Genomic DNA, 20,875 nt, shown 5'->3' on the forward strand with positions numbered 1-20,875 from the left:
AATGGACCAGGTAAATTTGAGGGCAGGGTGAAAGTTGGAGGCAAAGTTAATGAAGTCAACGAGCTCAGCATGCATGCAGGTGGCAGCGCCAATGCAGTCGTCGATGTAGCGAAGGAAAAAGAGGGGGACGGATACCCGTATAGACTTGGAACATGGACTGTTCCACAAAGCCAACAAAAAGGCAGGCATAACTGGGACCCATGCGGGTGCCCATGGCTACACCTTTGGTTTGAAGGAAGTATGCACTTCCGCGTGGCAAACTTGTCAGCTGACCAATTGTGCTGAAAAGATCGAATGATATAGCACAGAGGATCACAAGGTCAATCACGATGTGCACAACTCTCCGATTAATTTGCCACTTCCCATCTTTGACCACACCACTGTCCAGCAAACTTTTTCCCTTGTAGATGTTGTAATTATGGCAATCACCTTTTCAGGAACTTGCTGCATTGAAGGTGTTTGGCATGCTTGCCTTCATTAGATGGGGCACTGGGTAAGGAAGTCACGTTGCAGCTGTATAAAACTTTTGGTCAGGCCGCACTTGGAATATTCTGTGCTCTTTTGTCAACTGTTCGTTACTCTCCACAGATGTTGCCTGACCTGCTGAGTTATTCAGTGTGTTACACCCTTTTCTACATTGACAACTGTATTGGTGCTCTCTGCACCCATGCAGATCACATCAGTCTTATCACCTACACTACCTCTACCTTGGTCTTCAGGAGACAAGCAACCTACTGACATTTACTACAAATCCAGTCACTGAGAACACACCTCCTCTCACCCAGTCTCTCGTAAGAATGTCACCCCTCTCTCCCAGTTACTCCATGGGCCACACATCTGCTCAAGAAGAGGAAGACAGTTTTTGCAGCTGTATGAAACTCTGGTCAGGCCACACTTGGGAGTATTGTATGTCATTCTGGTAGCCTAGTTACAAGAAGGATGTAGAAAGTTTGGAGATGATGTAGAAAACACTCATCTAGGTGCTGCCTGGATTAGAGGTTATGGGCTATAAGGAGAGGGATATAGAGCACTGGAGAATGAGTGGAGACCTGATAGAAGTACCAGGGTTGAAATATCTAATCTTAGAGGATATGAACTTAAAGTGACAGGAGGAAGTCCAAAGGAGTCCCCTCCCCATAAAAGGTAGGGTAGACAATCAGAATCAAGTATGAGAGGACACATTTAAGGTGAAATGGAAAAAAGTCAAAGAAAGATGTGCAAGTTAAGTTTAATTTTTACATGGGTGCCTGGAATAGGCTGCTAGGGGAAGTTGTTTATCCTGGAGCATCAGAGGCCGAGGGGAGAGCTGACAGAACTCTATAAAATTATGAGAAGCACAAATAGAGTAATCTTTTCTCAGGTTAGAAATCTCAAGTACTATGGGACGTGTGTTTAAGTGATGGGGAAATTTTAAAGGTACGTGCGGCACAAGTTTTTTTACTGTGTGGCTGGAATGCGCTGCCAGGGATGGTGGTGGAAGCAGGTATACCACTTGCATCTGAGAGGCTGTTTAGAATGTACAGGGAATGGAGGGAGGTGAGTCACATGCAGGAAGAGGGGATTTGGTTTAATTTGCCCTATGTTTGGCATAGCCATCGTGGGCCGAAGAGCCTTTTCTTGTTCTGTACTGTTTTATGTTCTAGAAAGATTTCAGTTATGCTTCCCTGGTCCCCTATCTTGTGCACTGATTGTTTTAAATCTGTGCTCTTTCTTGCACTGGGAGACAGTTCCTCTTTATTTGCTCCAGCAGAAACGGACTTTCAAACTGTTATCAGACCTCACTTGAAGAACAACTGATGGTGATTAACTTGTAATCAATCACTCTGGTGAGGTTGGCTCACAGCACAGTGAAGGAAGTCTCCGCCCCTGCGTTTATACAGGGCCGTGCAGATGGGGAAGGCTGCGGGTTTCAGGTTCCAAACCCTGACAGGTGCAGGATTCGCTGATCTCGGTCAAGCCGGATTCGTCTCAGTAACAGAAGCCAGAGTGGGGAGGGTGAGAGCCGGCCAGGGTCCCTAGTCCAGCAACACAAGGTATATCAATGTATGCACTCACAAGCACAGAGCCTCAATGGGAAAAGGTCCCGTGTGTGTGTGTGCTTGTGAGTGCATACATTGATATACCTTGTGTTACACACACACACACACACACACACACACACACACACACACACACACACACACACACACACACACACACACACACACACACACACACACACACACACACACACACACACACACACACACACACACCCTTTCAACCTTCACCACTAGATGGTACTGCCCATAATTACCCATCTAGTGAATTGGAGAGAGCTGCTGAATGAATCTGACATCCACACTGCTCTTAAACCCTGGACAGCGAGAAGCAGCTACTTCAGGAGAGAAGGAAACAACACTGTCCACATATACAGCTTCAACCACCACCTACTGTGACACAATGAAAGGCTACTGGGATTTATAACACTTAAACCTGACCTCATGAGTCATGCATCTCACTATTCAGACATTTACAATCAGAAACAGGCCACATAGTTGCCTTATCCCAATCCGTCACATATTCCACACAAGCCTCCTTTCACTCAAGCACCCTACCCCGCTATCCCCTTCTGTCTTATGCGCTCATCGAGTATTTTCTTAAACTGGTTTACTCTGGGAGAAAACTCCCATTTTCACAGCTCTCTGAATAAACTAGATTCTCCCGAGTTGCTACTATATTGGTAAACTTCTCTCTCTCTATCAATTGTCAATATCAGAGTCATACAGAAACAGGCCCTGTGCCAACCAAAATGCTTATCTAGGTCGCATTTGGCCAATATCGCTTTGAACCTTTCCTATCCATGTACTGTATCAATGTTTTCAATGCACTATAATTTCAGGAGGTTTCTACTACCTCCTCGGACAACTCATTCTACATAACCACCACCCTCTAATGGAAAAACTTTCCCCTATATATTCTTCCTTTTTTAGTTTTAGATACCCCTACCCTGGGGAAAAGACTGTGACCTTCCACGCTATCTACACCCCCATGATGTTTATAAACTCATTCCTCAACCTTCAGGAAAAAAAAGCCACAGTCTTATCTAACCTTTCCTTTTAACTTGAGCCCTCCAGTCCTGGTAACATGTTTGTGAATCTTTCTCCTTCTCCAGCTTAATGACATCTTCCTGTGGCTGGGCAATCAGAACTGTTCTCACATCTACCCTACAGGACCTTTCCAATGATCCTGAAACACCTCTGTCGGGGTATTCGCTGGCTTTCTCTTCCCTAGGAGAACTCCTGCCAGTTCAGCATCATAACATTTCACATCATCAGACAATGATACGCCAGGCAGATTGTTGCACAAAGAGCCTATGCCAATCCCAATGTAAAACTCTAAGAGTCCAAATGCCCCTGTAATCTCAAAATGCCAATGTAAACTCCCAAGTTACAACTAGCAATCACCTGCAACTCCTCTCCAAAGCACTCTAAAAAATTGAAACCATGTATAAAAATAATCTTTTAGGGGGACGTCACGTGATGACGTAGGATCGAGACGCTGGAACCCGGCTCTCCCGTAAAAAGTTAATAAATTAATGTCTAAATGAAGAAAAGTTAGTCAGTATCTTCTAAAAGTTACTTATAAACTACTCCGGACTGTGTCAAGCAATGCCTCAAAGAAGGAAGATGAAGAAAACTAATACCGGGAAGATTACGCAAGTTGGAACAAGAGCGGGGCCCACGTCTGCCGAGGTACCCCGGTCTCAGGTACGTTGTGCCACCGGCGAGGCGGAACAAGAGACCGCGGCAACAATGGCCATTCCTGAAGGGAAGGGTCATCGTGAATTGCGCAAACCCGAAGGACGGAGCATGCGCAAACGGAAGCAACAAGAACTACAAAGCCCAGCTACCACTGCAACTGAAAGTGATAGCGAATCGGAGGGAGAGTCAAGTGTCTCGGAAGGATCAGATGAAGAAGAAGCTAAAAGTCCTTCTAGAAATATAGAAAAGACTTTGAGGCAAATAATGCGTAAATTAGACACATTAAAAATAATTAAAAATAATCAAAAAAGACTCGAAAAAAAAATGACCAAAATGGAGATTATGCTTGATAAAATGACAAAGAGACAGGAAAAAATGGAAAAAAGAATTACGGACTTGGAAATTACAACGGAGGACATGGTTGAAAGAATGGACAAAATAGAAAATGAAAATGCTGCTTGGGCATCAGAAAGAAAACAATTTATGGAACAAATTGATAAGCTTGAAAATTTCAGTAGACGAAATAATATTAAAATTGTTGGACTTAAAGAAGATATAGAAGGAGAAGACCCAATAAATTTTTTTCAAAAATGGATCCCTGAAAAGTTGGAAATGGAAGGAGAAACTCCAATTGAGATCGAAAGGGCTCATAGATCCTTAAGGCCAAGACCTCGAGCTGATCAAAACCCACGATCAATTTTGATAAAATGTTTACGATACCAAGACAAAGAAAAGATCCTGAAGGCTGCCGCCCAAAGTGCCAAAAATAGAAACGGGCCATTGATGATAGCAGGAAAACCAGTCCTTTTTTACCCTGATATAAGTCACAACCTGTTGAAGAGGAGGAAGGAATTTAACCCAGTGAAAAAAGCCTTATGGGTAAAGGGTTACAAATTTACAATGCGTCATCCAGCAACACTGATAATTTTTTCGGAGGAAGGAAAAAAGTTTTTTCCCGATTATCGAAAAGCGGAGGAGTTTGTACAAGATCTTCCATCTATACGCTATGAAGATAGACCCAACGAACAGAATTGATGGACATTTATGGATATTATAGAAAAGGGGAGCAAAATTTTAGAAATACTAAATGAGAGTGGTATTTCTTTTTTTTTCTCTTCTTATACATATACGTTTTTGTGTTGCGGGGGGGCTGGGGAGCTTTGGATCGGTTACTGCGGGATTCACGTGTGTAATCATGGCGGTTGCCATGACCCGTACAGCAGAGGGGGGTAATGTTGTGTTATTTTTTCACAACATTAGTAGGGGGGTATTTTGTTTTTTTCTTTATATTTTAATTTTCTTCTATCTTTTAGCCTGGATGATTGGGGGGGACACACATAGCAACACGGAGATTTTTATAAAGATTTCCCAAGATACCATGAAAGTGGAAAGATTAGGTATTATTATAGATTGGAATAATATAATAAAAAAAAATAATGACTAATCTACTAAACTTTTTAAGTTTTAATGTTAATGGGCTTAATGGGCCAGTAAAAAGAAAAAGAATTTTAACATATATTAAAAAAATGAAAACAGATATAGCTTTTTTACAAGAAACTCATTTAACGGACACAGAACACCAGAAATTAAAAAGAAATCACTTACAATTTAAGAGATAAATATGAAACATTTTTGAAAATTTGGCGCCCTTATTTACAAAAGACAGGATTAAATATATAGGTGCTCCGAAGATGAAATAATTGGTTACTTGGGGAAAGAAATAAATGCATACACCAAAGTTATTACGAACTCCGTGGAGCGTGTGGGGATCTTCCAATATCCAGGCATTCCTTTTTTTTTTCTCTTTCTTTTTTTTTAGGGATGTTAGGGGGGAGGGGTTAAGGGGAGGGGGGCTGGGTAACATTTTTTTTTCTCATACACTTTTATTTTGTAACTATTTGAAAACAATAAAAAAAGTTTAAAAAAAAAAAAAAAAAAAAAAAAATAATCTTTTATATTTCTAAACACATCTGTGGCCATCCATTTCTCGAAGGGACACAGCTCATACAGGTAAGGGGAATCAAATCAAAGAGGGAACACTCAATAACAATTTCATCTCCAAATCTAAATTCAGGACAGATATACCTGTAATAAGCAAACACATTTGTGTCAGAGCTGAGATCTGAGTCACCCTCACCTATGAGTCAGGAGTCTAAGTTCAAATTCTTTACCAGGAACTGAAGCATAAGAAAATAGGCTGATATTCCCAGGAAGCTCTCACACAGAACTTTCTGCTTTTCACTCTTGCATGCTGGTGGTGGTGGAGGAGGGGGGGCGGAAATTGTCTTAAGTAGTGCCACACTAATCGAATAAGCTCTTTTGAGGAAGTCAGCAATGACCTTCCTGGAGTCCCAGGGTCAATATTTAACAAATTATCATTTGACCTCCTCTGCATTTTTATTTTTGAATATTGCCTTGAACAGAAATTAGAGAACATTAATCTCATTTCCAAAGGTGCCAATGTGTGGGAGCTTGCTGTAGACACATTTCTTACAACATTATTAAGTGCTGAAAAACATTCTGGGTGCCCTGAGAGAAACGAGAGCAGTACAATAATACAATTACTATTCCTCTTAGAAAGTTAACCAAACCAACACCAATAAACTATGAGGGGATGGGAAAGAAAAATTACCTCTATACTTCTATGCAGCATTTCAATTTCACCCCTCCTTCAATATTTTACCAAAGTTGTGTCACCAATGTTACAGTGCATGACAGTCTCTTACGACACAGATGGGGTTTGAAAAGTTGCAGACTCATGAAGTGTGAACAATCACCTCAAATGCAAGATGCTTCACCCCCACCTTACCTCCCGCCACCCAACCACCAGCCCCAATCATACTAACTTCGTGTTGGCTTCTTGCTGCATTGAGAGGTGGCAGGCAGGCAACAGATCGGATCCTGTTTAATCCATTCCGAGCGGAGGGCAGCCAGCATGCTGGAGGGGGATTGTTCGACCTCGCTGGTTGAGGTGATCACCATTGGAGCGGGTTCCCGTGGCGGGCTCCTGCCAGGAGTACGCCGAGCTCAAGAAAGATGGAGCAAAAAGGGTTCCTGTAGAATAATGTTCCCCCACTCTACCCAGCCTAGGATCCTGAGGGCACCTCGCAGCAACAAGGAGGGGGGGGGGGGGAAATCGAGAGGTTCAACAATGCAAAGCCCAGAATAACCCAGAGTTGACCTGCGCCCCTTGACACACTACAACGGCCAGTGATTGAGGCGTTGGTTCTCAGAAGATGCTCCACTGATGTCAGATTAGAGAACAGGGATACGGCAAGTTAACAATCAGATGGCACAAACAGGTATCCCTCAGATGGTTCCTGAAAAGTAGCTGGAGTAAACCTGTACAGATCCTTTGCTTCCCCCCCAGCCGCCTCTCTCACATAGGGAAAAAGCCAAGTTAAAAAGATCCACTTTGGAAGCTTCAGATTTCTGTAGCTGAGTCCTCTTGTTCCAGGACACAGGAGGCAGAGTTAGTGAGGGGACAAGTTGACTATTTATATACACAGTAGATCCCTCACTCACACACAATAAAGAGGGGTTTCTGCTTCTAAAAATGAAATGGAAGAGAAGACAGTACCAACAACCAAGCAGGCTGCTGCTCCGTGTTCAGACCCGCCTATCGATTGGTACTGGGTGTGTATATGTATAAATATTTTTTTTTGTTTTAATTGGACACACTGCACGTGTTTAAATGCCTTTCCTTTAGTTTATAAATACATCCCAGAGACGCCACATTCACGTGACAGGTGCCAGATCGCCGCCTTCTGCTGACTGTCGAAAAGGAGGAAGAACTTCCCTTTCCTTCGGGATGAAAGACGCCCCCCAACTTGAACTGAAGACACACACAAGTCTTGCTCCCCGCTTGATGTCTCCTTTGGCACAAGGACCGGGCGAAATATTTTGACACGGCGGTGTTTTCCCCCTTTAGACACACACAGCCGGCGGGGTGGACGGAACACGAATGATTCTTGCAACTGCACTTAGAGGCAGGCCCTGGTGTGAATCACTTCCCGGCACACAGAAAAAGAGACAGATGTGGAGACGTTTCTTTTGTGTTCTTTTAATTCCCAGTTAGTTTGGCAATCGTCTCCAGTCCGCGTAACCCAAGAGGTCGGTTTTCCTTCAAAGCGCCCAAGGCGCAGGTAAAAGTTGATCTCCTTCAAGACGCGGTTTCAGAGGATATAATGCAAAAGAGACAATAAAAAGAGCCCTTCACAGGTTTAGGAAGAGGCGGGCGCAAAGTTTGCCCAGCTCACAGCTCCGTGGTGCCTGCGGCCCCAGCTCCTGTTGCCGTCTGCCTGCTCCGTGACCGGCTGACACATCGCCTCGGCGTTGGAGAAGCCGCTCCTGGGCGAGTGGGTGCGTTCATTCAGCGGCTGTGTGTGAGAGAGAGAGAGAGAGTGTGTGTGCGCGCGTGTGTGTGTCTCACTCTCTCTCTCTCTCTCTCTCCCTCCCTCCCTCTGGCCGGGAGAGCGAGGAGGGGGAAGGGGAGGGGTGGGTTGGTGCAATCCACTCATCGAAGGAGGAGATGCAAATAGACATCAGCAGCTGGCTGGGCGGATGGAGAAGAGGAGGGAGGGAGTGGGTGGGTGAAAAAAAATCCACACCCTGCATGGATATAGAGAAACACTGAATCTGCAGCGCCGAGGGAGACTGCACCCCAGGAGCTGAGTTTTGCGCGAGGGGGAGGCACTAAAGCAGCCCCAGCCCCTGCCCCTTCGCCTTCTGCAACGGCAGCAATGCAAGCGGTCGTATTTGTGCGGCACCCGCGAGGTGGGAGGTGGAGGGAGTTGGGGGGGGGGGGTAAGAGGCCCTCCACCCTCTTCCCCTTGGTCCCGGGATGGGCGGATCCGCCCGATCCACCTCCATTTATAGTCAGGAGCAGGCGGTAAAATTAGTAGCAGGACGCACCCCACAGCCTCCTCCTCCCCAACCTCCGTCCCTCAGCACAGGCAGGTCCGCGGGAATCCCTTGCAAACTAAACACGCTTCCAGCCGGCTGCTGTTTACGGTAGCGAGCCCAGTGCAAGGGAATCAAGTCGAGAGCCTCATCCACTCTAGTTCATCTCCACTCTCCCAGCCGGAATCATTTAATCCACGCTTGGGGTGGCGGGTCAGCACCACCCACCTCCATCTCCGCTCCCCGACAACATCAACTCGATTGTTTTATCACTACAACACCAATCCGAAATATATGCAACAAGTTAACGGGGGGGGGGGGGGGGTTACGATTAAAAAAAAGACCAGAAATACTACAAATTCACACCGATCTGTCTACGCCCACGCACGCTTTCTGCTAAATGAAGGACCAACGACGGATCATAGCCTAGTTCGAGGTCGTAAGTTCGCCCAAATCCGCAACCCAGTGAGCTGTGCCGAAATGACCCGTTGCTCGATGATGGATCGCGACCCGAAACGTCGACTGTCCATTCCCCTAGTAGATGCTGAATGGGCCACCGAGTTCTTCTAGCCTTGTGTGTGGGTTGGCCCAGAATCCACCCGCCACACCTCACCATCCCCCATGAAAGTGGAATGGGAGGGGGTATGAATCTTTGAAATTCTCTGTGTACCCCACCCCCGCATCAAAACAGAAGAACATAGGAGCAGGGGAAGACTACTTTTAGCATGTCCCTCCAATCAACACGATTGTGTCAACTCCTCCCCTGTGGCAGTTCTTCGTCTTCTTCAGTTCTTCAATCCTTCACAACTTTAATCACTCTCCACCTCTAATCATCTGGCCCCCACCACCCTCTGAGATTCACTCCGAGAGAGAAGGAATTTCTCCACCTCAATTTAAAATGGCTGCCCCTTACTTTATTTGTATTTATTTAGCGATACAACGCGAAGTTGGCACTTCTGCCCTTGTAGCCGTGCCGCCCCAGTAACCCCAGAATCGCGATTAACCTTAACCTAATCAAGAGATGATTTACAATGAACAGTTAACCTACCCCGTACACCTTTGGACTGTGGGAGAAAACCGGAACCCCGGGGAAAACCCATGCATTCCACGGGGTGGGAGGGGGGACTACGGAGACTCCTTATAGAGGGGCACGGGAATTGAACTCCAAAACGCTTCAAGTTCACTACGCTACCGTGGCACCCGCATTTTGTAGCTCTGTCCCCTTGTTCCCAATTCTCCCACCAATTTTAAACATCTCTACAGCTACCTTGTCTGGTCCCCCCACCCAACCATATTATACATCTGAATAAGGTCGACTTGAACACCAATATGGTCCCTAACCATCCAGTCACTCTTGATGAGACAACCCACTCATCCCAAGGGCTAAGGGAATATGTTCCAAGATTGTTGAAACAATAAGGGGATCAGCTATGAAGGAAATCAGCCTTCACCTTGTATTGTACATACAAATATAAACATGATGAATAAATACATTAAACTGATAAGAATATGACAGACAAATTAAAGGATAGTGAGGAAAGAGGAGAGGTGAATTAAAGTGGTCAGAATGAGAGGAAGGGTCAGAATAACCTTCTTATACCCTGATATGTAACAATTCTTGAGTGATCTCAGGACAGATTATCTTTAGTCATACAGTGAGAGTTGGTTGCGGGTGTTCAAGGGGGTGAGAACACCCCCATGCAGCACTGAGCAAGCAACCAGAGAGAGACACAAGAGACTACAGATGCTGGAGTTTGGACCCACTGAAAAATGCTGGAGGAACTCAGACAATGGGAAGAGTTGCTTTTTGGACTGGATTTTAACAAAGAACATAGAATAGTACAGCACAGTACAAGCCCTTCGGCCCACAATGTTGTGCCAACCCTTAAACCCTGCCTCCCATATAACCCTCCCACCTTAAATTCCTCCATATACCTGTCGAGTTGTCTCTTAAATTTCACTAGTGCATTTGCCTCCACCACTGACTCAGGCAGTGCATTCCACATACCAACCACTCACTCTATGAGTAAAAAAACTTCCTCTAATATCTCCCTTGAACTTCCCACCCCTTACCTTAAAGCCATGTCCTCTTGTATTGAGCAGTGGTGCCCTGGGGAAGAGGCGCTGGCTGTCCACTCTATCTATTCCTCTTAACATCTTGTATACCTCCATCATGTCTCCTCTCATCCTCCTTCTCTCCAAAGAGTAAAGCCCTAGCTCCCTCAATCTCTGATCATAATGCATACTCTCTAAACCAGGCAGCATCCTGGTAAACATCCATTGAAAGGAGAAGTCAACGTTTCGGGCCGAGACCCTTCGTCCTTTCAACGGATGCTGCCCAACCTGCCGAGTTCATTCAGCCTTTTTTACATCTTGATTTGGCCACAGCATCTGCAGTGTACTTTGTGTTTAGCATCTTGGTAAATCTCCTCTGTACCCTTTCCAATGCTTCCACATCCTTCCTATAGTGAGGCGACCAGAACTGGATACAGTACTCCAAGTGTGGCCTAACCAGAGTTCTATAGAGCTGCATCATTACCTGGCGACTTTTAAACTCTATCCCTCGACTTATGAAAGCTAACACTCCATAAGCTTTCTTAACTACCCTATCTACTTTCAGGGATCTGTGAACATGTACCCCCAGATCCCTCTGCTCCTCCACACTGCCTTGTAGCCTGCCATTTACTTTGTACTCTGCCTGGGAGTTTGTCCTTCCAAAGTGTACCACCTCACACTTCTCCGGGTTGAACTCCATCTGTCACTTCTCAGACCATTCCTACATCCTATCAATGTCTCTCTGCAATCTTCGTCAATCCTCTACACTATCTACAACACCACCAAACTTTGTGTCGTCTGCAAACTTGCCAACCCACCCTTCTACCCCCACATCCAGATCGTTAATAAAAATCATGAAAAGTAGAGGTCCCAGAACAGATCCTTTTGGGACACCACTAGTCACAACCCTCCAATCTGAAAGTACTCCCTCCACCACGACCCTCTGCCTTCTGCAGGCAAGCCAGTTCTGAATCCACCTGGCCAAACTTCCCTGGATCCCATGTCTTTTGACTTTCTGAATAAGCCTACCATGTGGAACCTTGTCAAATGCCTTTCTAAAATCCATGTAGATCACATCCACTGCACTACCCTCATCTATATGCCTGGTCATCTCCTCAAAGAACTCTATCAGGCTTGTTAGACACGATCTGCCCTTCACAAAGCCATGCTGACTGTCCCTGATCAGACCATGATTCTCTAAATGCCCATAGATCCTATCTCTAAGAATCTTTTCCAACAGTTTTCCCACCACAGACATACGGCTCACTGGTCTATAATTACCCGGACTATCCCAACTACCTTTTTTGAACAAGGGGACAACATTCGCCTCCCTCCAGTCCTCCAGTACCATTCCCGTGGACAACGAGGACATAAAGATCCTAGCCAGAGGCTCAGCAATCTCTTTCCTCGCCTCATGGAGCAGCCTGGCAAATATTCCATCAGGCCCCGGGGACTTATCCGTCCTAATGTATTTTAACAACTCCATCACCTCCTCTCCCTTAATATCAACATGCTCCAGAACATCAACCCCACTCATATTGTTCTCACCATCATCAAGTTCCCTCTCAGTGGTGAATACCGAAGAGAAGTATTCATTGAGGACCTCACTCATTGAGGTCCTACCTTCACTCCTGTCATCCTTTTGTTCCTCACATAATTGAAGAATGCCTTGGGGTTTTCCTTTATCCTACTCACCAAGGCCTTCTCATGACCCCTTCTTGCTCTTCTCAGCCCCTTCTTAAGCTCCTTTCTTGCTACCCTATATTCCTCAATAGACCCATCTGATCCTTGCTTCCTGAACCTCATGTGTGCTGCCTTCTTACACCTGACTACATTTTCCACCTCACGTCACCCATGGTTCCTTCACCCTACCATTCTTTATCTTCCTCACCAGGACAACATCCTGCAAGAGATCCCTAAACATCGACTTCACGTCCATTGTACATTTCCCTGCAAAAACATCATCCCAATTCACACCCGCAAGTTCTAGCCTTATAGCCTCATAATTTGCCCTTCCCCAATTAAAAATTTTACTGTCCTCTCTGATTCTATCCTTTTCCATGATAATGCTAAAGGCCAGGGAGCGGTGGTCACTGTCCCTCAGATGCTCAACCACTGACAGATCTGTGACCTGACCTGGTTTGTTACCTGATACTAGATCTAACATGGCATTCCCCCTAGTCAGCCTGTCAACATACTGTGACAGGAATCCATCCTGGACACACTTAACAAACTCTGCCCCACCTAAACCATTGGAACTAATCAGGTGCCAATCAATATTAGGGTAGTTAAAGACAACCCTGTTATTTTTGCACCTTTCCAAAATCTGCCTCCCAATCTGCTCCTCGGTATCTCTGCTGCTACCGGGGGCCTATAGAATACTCCCAGTAGAGTAACTGCTCCCTTCCTGTTCCTGACTTCCACCCATACTGACTCAAAAGAGGATCCTGCTACATTACCCACCCTTTCTGTAGCTGTAATAGTATCCCTGACCAGTAATGCCACCCCTCCTCCCCTTCCCCCCCCCCCCTATCCTTTTGAAGCACTGAAATCCAGGAATATTGAGAATCCATTCCTGCCCTGATGCCAGCCAAGTCTCTGTAATGGCCACTACATCATAATTCCATGTACGTATCCAAGCTCTCAGTTCATCACCTCTGTTCCTGATGCTTCTTGCATTGAAGTACACGCACTTTAGCCCTTCTACCTTACTACCTTTACACTGCTTCTCTTTCCTCAAAGCCTCTCTATATGTTAGATCTGACTTTACTCCATGCACTTCTTCCACTGCTCTATCGCTCCGGGTCCCGTCCCCCTTGCAAATTAGTTTAAACCCTCCCGAACCACGCTAGCAAAACTACCAGCAAGGATATTGCTTCCCCTTGAGTTCAGGTGCAACTATCCAATCTGTACAGGTCCTACCTTCCCCAGAAGAGATCCCAATGATCCAAAAATCTAAAACCCTAAAACCCTGCCCCAACTCCTCAGCCATTCATTCAACTGCCATCTCCTCCAATTCTTACCATCATCATCACGTGGCACTGCCAGCAATCCTGAGAACGCCACCCTCGAGGTCCTGTTCTTCAGCCTTCTGCCTAGTTCCCAAAACTCAAACTTCAGGACCTCATCCCTCTTCCTGCCTATGTTATTGGTACCAACATGTATCACGACCTCTGGTTGCTTTCCCTCTTGTACCAGGATGTCATGCGCCCAGTCAGAGACATCCTGGACCCTGGCACCTGGGAGGCAACAAATCATGCAAGTGCCCTTCTCACCTCCACAAAATCTCCTGTCTGCTCCCCTGACTATAGAGTTCCCAAAGACGACAGCTCTCCTCTTCTCCGTCCCACCCTTCTGCACCACAGGGCCAGACTCAGTGCCAGAGGCCCTGACACCGTGGCTCACCCCTGGTCGGTTGCCCCTGCCAAAAGTATCCAGGACGGTATACTTATTATTCAGGGGAATGGCCACAGTGGTGCTCTGCACTACCTGTCTACTCATCTTTGCTTTCCCCCCCTCTGACTGTCACCCAATGACCTGCTTCCGGCAGCTTAGGTGTGACTACCTCCCTGTAGCTCTCATCTATGACTGCCTCACTCTCCCTCATGAGTTGGAGGTCATCCAGCTGCTGCTCCAAATATGGGTCTTCCATATCACCCAGTCGCATGCACTTCTGGCAGATGTGTCTCTGCGGGAGAGGGGAGTTCCCCCAAGACTGCCACATCTCACATGAAAGGCACATCACCATCTCAGGAGGCAGTATAAAGTGTAACTGGGAGCAAGCTCATCCTCCACCTCTTCTCATCGAAGCCTCTCGAGTCAAAGCCTCAAAGCTCCACTCCTTCACTGGCCACTCTGCTTGAGCTACCCCTCTATTTATTTGTTTGAGCTTTTCAGAACCCAAAAGTGTTCAGAACTGAACGCAAATGACCATCCAGAATTTTTTGCTTTTTTGTTTCCTATTTCCAGCATCTGCAGTTCTTTGGATTTTTACTGGTTGTGTACAGGTGCTACTGGGTCTATGAAGCCAGTTTACATGCAACCCATTCTCACAAACAAGCATTTGGGAAGCCAGTGCGCTGGATTGCTGGCTGATGTGGGGCTGCAGGTATCTTCAATCAGGTGGAAACTCAGCTGAGTTAAACTAAAGTCTAATAACATATTGTCCTGTTTAAATATCTGGTGTGGCAGCTCCATTTATATTTGTGAACTGTTCAGGTTTCAAGCAGCTCTCAGGAACAGAATCTTGTGCTAACTTTGGGAGAATCTGACTCCAAGGATCCCTGTGTTTCCTTTTCACTGGTTTACCTTCTGGAATAAGATTTAGGATCTTAAAAGCCTTGCACTACTTCCCTACCATCAGACTTCTAAACAATCACCTCTTTCACATTTTCTTCCTGATAGTTATGCCACATTCTTGGACTTAACTCCACCTCTCTTGGTATTTGGTCATTGTCATTTTAACATCTCCGCTGGCACTACATTGGATTGTACCCTTTGCGCCCTTCTGCTGTTTCAGCTTATAGGAGAGATATTGAAAATCTGGCTGAGTAGTGTCATAACAATAACCTCTTACTCAAGGTCAGCAAGACGAAATATAGACTTCAGGAGGAGGAAACCAGTCCTCATCGGGGGATCAGAGGTGCAGAAGGTCAGTAACCCTAAATTTCTCAGTTTTGGAGGACCTGTCCTGGGCCCAACACATAAGTGCAATTACAAAGAAAGCACGTCAGTGTCTCTATTTCCTCAGCAGTTTGTGGAGATTCAACATGACATTTAAAACTTTGATAAATTTCTATAGCTATGTAGTGGAGAGTACATTGACTGACAGCCTGGTACGGTAACACCGATACCTTTGAACAGAAAATCCTATGAAAAGTTGTGATTATGGCCCAGTCCTTCATGGTTAAAGCCCTCCCAACCATTGAGCACATTACATGAAACACTGGTCCAGCATCAGGCACCTCCATCACCCTGCACAAGTACCTTCTTCTTGATGGCAGCAGCGAGAAAAGAGCAAGAGTCTCAGGACTCGCACCACCAGGTTCAGCAACCAGTTATTACCCTTCAATCATTAGGCTCTTGAACCAAAGGAGATAACTTCACTCAACTTATCTTGCCCCATCATTGAAATGTTCCCACAACCAATGGACTCACTTTCAAGGACTCTTCATTTCATTTATTGTTTATTTATTATTAGCTCTTCTTTTTGTGTTTGCACAATTTGTTGTCTTCTGTACTCTGGTTGAACACAATCTTTCATTGATTCTATTATGGTTAGTATTCTATAGATTTATTGATTATGTGCACAAAAAAAGAATCTCAGGGTTGTATATGGTAACATGTGTTATTTGATAATAGATTTACTTTGAAGTTTATTATTACCTCGTTTATCATTTAGAGCTACAGGTGAGCGTGCAATTTCATCGCACCTTAGTGTCCATGAACTAAATTGCATATATATTCCTGAAACTTGCTGTGTGTAACCTAGTCACCGCCTTGCATCACAACAGTAAGTAATGAATTGATTTGTATGCAAGGCAAGTTTTTCACTATAGCTCCATACATGTGACAATAACAAACTGAACTGACCAATTTAAGGACACTTCACAAGTTACTGAGTCTAAAGCACTTCGGCAAGTTGAATGGCGATGCTGAAGATCTGTGTGCCATAAAGCATGGTAAAAAAGCATGAGCATACAATCTGAAGGAGGGTGAGGTTTGTGTAACCCAAGGTTAGTGAATCTGGTGCAATGTAACCTGGATCACTGGTGTGAAGGAGCTCCCAAGTCCACAAGCTTCGAACCAAGCACCTCCTCCCAGACGCGCTGCCACTCTCCGGCACACACCCAGCCCAGTGCGCTGCCCAGGGATTGGAAGGTGGCTGCCGGCTCGCCTCTAATTGGGCAGCAGAGAGCACCAATCAGACAGGCCTGGTTAGGGAAGAGAGGCTGACTGGTTGAGAGAAGTGGGCACACTCAAAGCTCCAGCAATTTGCGGCCGAGAGACGCACACACACCTGGAAATCAATGTAGCAGTCCAAAAATACAGCAAGGATAGAACCACGAGCAGCTCTGCCACTGTGCACCCATACAAATCCAAACACTACAGTGGTATTTATAGACATAAACCTCAGCAGAAGGATGGTCTACAAATTCAGGAGTTCCACAACCACCACTCAACACATTAAATTATCCACCTCCTAATCTCCCCTGACATGGCTCCATATCTTACTTTGTCTGATTCATATTCCTGAGCGAGCCCTGCATTGCAATGGGAACTTGCACTATTAGGGGCAGCTCTGGAAGATTCAACAGTACTGCATAGGATGGACCCTTAACACATAATGTTGTGCTGCAATCATCTAATCCTTCCTACACTGCTCTTAACACTCCACATTTCTTATATCAATGTGCCTACCTCAAAGTCTTTAAAATATCCTGACTGCATTGGCCTCTGGCACCACCCCAGCAGTGTGTTCTGAGGACCCACATCTCCATATAAAGAACCTTCCTCTGACATCTCCCTAAAACTTTCCTACACTCACCTTAAATGGATGAATTCTGATATTGACAATTGCTGCCCAGGTCATATTATTATCACATGTACAGTGATAATCCATCACATGCCATCCATGAAGCCCTGATGAAGGGTTTCAATCTGAAAAGTCAACTATTTCCCTCTATGGATGCTCCCTGACTTGCCGAGTTCCTCTACTTTTTTTGTCATGCCATCAGTATGAATCATTTCATTACATCAGTGCATTTCTACTGTCTTTTAAAGGATGACTATTTACCAGACAACATAAAAATTTCTAGAGGAATTCAGCAGGTCAGACAGCACCCATAGAAGGAAAAGGGACAGTTGGCATTTTGGGTTACAACCCTGCCATCTAAGCCCAGTGGGTTCCTCCAGCATTTTATTTCTTGCTCCAGGCTCTAGAAACCAGCATCTGCCATCTCTTAGGCCAAGCCACTTCTCAAGAGGAGAAGCAGCTATCCAAAGACCAGTGAGACTGAGAGACGCCTGGACACTTTGTGGGAGCTGGCAACAGAAAAGTTAGTGGCCATCCAACACATGCTTGTTCTTTTGTCCTGCCTTCTGCAACCTTCAGGACTTGATATTGAATTAATCAAACTCAGATAATTTGCAAATGCAGATGATGGAATCTGGGGAAAAACTCAAAAGGCTGGAGGAACTTAATATGTCAAGCAGCAGCGGTGGAGGGAAACAGTCAATGTTTCAGGTTGAGACCCTTGAACTCATCCACACTCATCCGTGCCAACCAATGTTCTACTCCCATTTGCCCACAATGTACCTGTCTCAACTACTTCCTCTGGCCACTCGTTCCATATATGGACCACTATCTGATTGGAAAAAGTTGCCCCTCTTAAATCTGACCCCTCACCTTAGACCCCTGACATCAATTTTTAGACTGCCAAACCCTGAGGAAATAGATTGTGACCATCTATACCCTTCATTACTTTAGAAACAGTTATAATTTGGTATAGTAACTGCTCTGCCCACAACTACAAGAAACTGGAGAAAGTTGTGGACACAGCTCAACACACCATGGAAACTAGCTTCTATCTATGGACTCCATCCACACTCTTGGTGCTTCAGTAAAGCAGTCAGTATGATGGAAGATCTCTCCCGCCCCAGGTATGCTCTCTCCTCCCCTTCTCATTGATAAAAAAAAAGCCTGAAAACATGTACCAACAGGCTCAAGGACAGTTTATATCCTGCCATTAAAAGACTATTTAATGGTCCCCCAGTACTGTAAGATGGACTCTTGATCTTAATATACCCCACCACTGCCCTTGCACCACACTGCACTTTCTCTGTAAATATTATTTATACTATATTCTGCATTTTGTTACTGTTTTCCCTTGTATTGTCTCAATGCACTGTTGTAATGAAATGACCTGAATAGATGGCATGTAAAACAAGTTCTTCACTGTACCTCAGTACATGTGACAATAATAAACCAATTTATCGCTTTAAGGTCGCCCCTCAGTATCCTTTATTCCAGCGAAAACTGTCCAAGCCTATCCAGCCTCTCCTTATAACTCAGTCCAGGTAACATCCTCGTGAATCTTTCCTGCACCCTTTCCAATCTTAATGACATCCTTCCTTTAGCTGGGACACCAGAACTGCACATTGTACTCCCAAGTCGAGTCTCACCAACACTTTTTACAGCTGCAAGATGACATCTCAACTTTTATACTCAAGAGTCGCATTTGTAGGATGATCCAGCACATTTTGCTCTTCCCCAGCACACTTCAGACAATATTCCCCTTTTAGAAAGTTGTACTGGTAGTTGAATATCCTTTCATGACCCTTGTAGGCAGCATGTCCCAGAACATCAAACTGTCCAAAAGGTCAGATGCAGCAAGGGGGTCCAGATGATATAATGACCTAGGCTAGAAAGAGCTCTTGTGCAGCATCGAATAGGGTCCAAAATAGAAACTGCAACCTTATGTTCAAAATGTGCTCTTCAGAGAATATGCTCCCAATGGATGCACTGAAATTATTTCCAGCAGTCGTAAGAACAAAAAGAACTGGGAACAGGAGTAGGCAGTGTAGCCCCACTTCTACCATTGAGACCATAGCTGATCCATATAAACTCCACTTCCTCATATTATTCAGTTCCTTTTGATATGCAGGAATCTATTGATCTCTCATTAACTTGGTCTTTACACCCTTCAGGATAGCGAATAAATGATTCAATTCCCCGTGAGGAAATTTCTCCTCACATCAGTCCTCGTCAGCCTACCCCTCATGGTGAGAATGTATTGGAATTGGTTAATTATTGCCACATGAGATACAGTGAAAAGCTTGTTTTGCATACAGTTCATACAAATTGAATCATTAAACAGTGCATTGAGGTAGAGCAAGGTAAAATAGGAACAATTCAGAATAAAGTGTAAAAGCTACGGAGAAAGAGCAGCACAGCCACCAGCTTTAGACTATTCAACTAAAAGAAACATCAGTGAACATAGAACATGTCAGCAAGCAACAGGCTCTTCAGCTCATTGTGTTGGCCCACTTTGATGCCAGTCCAAACTAATCCCATCTGCCTATACAATTGGAATCGGAATGGTATTGTCACACGTACCAAGACACAGTGAAAAGTTTGTCTTACATATTGTCAATACAGATCAGATCATTACACAGTACATTGAAGTAGAACAAGGCCAAACAATTAAGAATAAATCTTATTGTTATTTATTTAGAAGTACACTGCGAAACTGGCCATTTTGGCCTAACGAACCGCATTACCCAGCAACCCACCAATTTAACCCTCGCCAATTCACGGGCCAATTTACAATGACCCATTACCCTACTAACTAGTACATCTTTGAATTGTGGGAGGAAACACATGCATTCACAGAAAGGATGTACAAACTTATAGACAGCACCTGAATTGAAATCCAAACTCCAACACCCCAAATCGTAATAGCATCATGCTAACTGCTATGTGAAGTGTAACGGCTATAGAGGAAGTGCAGTGCGGGTAAGCAATAAGATGAAAGATCTTAACAGGTTAAAATCATGAGGTCAAAAGTCCAACTTATAATAAAAAGGAACTATCTAAGTCTTACAACAGTGGGCTAGAAGCTACAATAGTTTTAAGTTCTTTATGTCTAGCAGAGTCTTGCAATCATTAAAAAAATGCTTAAAAAGGACAAGTGTGTCTTCTTTACTACCCGAACCATTTGTGTTGCTACTTTAAGGGAGAGCATGTACAATGCAAGGGTAGAGAGGTAGAGAAAGATGCACAAATGACTAAATGAGGAGATTTCTCTTCAAGACTATCTGAAATATTGGGATGCTGCAATAACTCCCAAAGGCATATATGTCAGGTGAGGAGGCCAAGGGAATCTCAGGAAGAAATCTTTCACCCAGAAGTTGGTTGCCATTTGCAACACCATACCCAAGGTAAAAGAGGCAGACACTTGGGTGAACACTTGGATTGCCAAGGCTGGTAAATGAGGTTAGTGGGGATGATTACCTGATGGGCCAAAGGCCTATTTCTGTGTTACATAACTCTAATCTACCCCCTCCCTACATCTCTTTATACTGGCCATCTCCCCTCTAACTTTCAGTCCAGATGAAGTCTCGGTGCAAAATGTCAACTGTACATTTCTCTAGGCAGATCTAAGATTGGTGGG

General features: G+C 44.8%; 1 protein-coding gene across 3 annotated transcripts in view; it reads right to left on the bottom strand.

The window, feature by feature from the left end:
• LOC140732927 (dual specificity tyrosine-phosphorylation-regulated kinase 1A-like) overlaps positions 1 to 20,875 on the bottom strand; it is a 97,608-nt gene that overhangs the window by 53,975 nt on the left and 22,758 nt on the right. Inside the window, exon 1 of one of the 3 annotated variants that reach the window (XM_073055641.1) lies at positions 6,590 to 8,210. The exons of 1 other annotated variant lie outside the window; for it this stretch is intronic. In XM_073055641.1, the coding sequence (XP_072911742.1) occupies positions 6,590 to 6,725 (136 nt within the window). In that variant the 5' untranslated portion in view covers positions 6,726 to 8,210. Of the gene's footprint in view, positions 1 to 6,589; positions 8,211 to 20,875 lie in introns of those variants that run through there. One more of the 3 variants, XM_073055659.1, reaches the window with a different exon arrangement.

The sequence above is a fragment of the Hemitrygon akajei genome, chromosome 1, assembly GCF_048418815.1.
Source record: "Hemitrygon akajei chromosome 1, sHemAka1.3, whole genome shotgun sequence".
NCBI classification, from domain to species: domain Eukaryota; kingdom Metazoa; phylum Chordata; class Chondrichthyes; order Myliobatiformes; family Dasyatidae; genus Hemitrygon; species Hemitrygon akajei.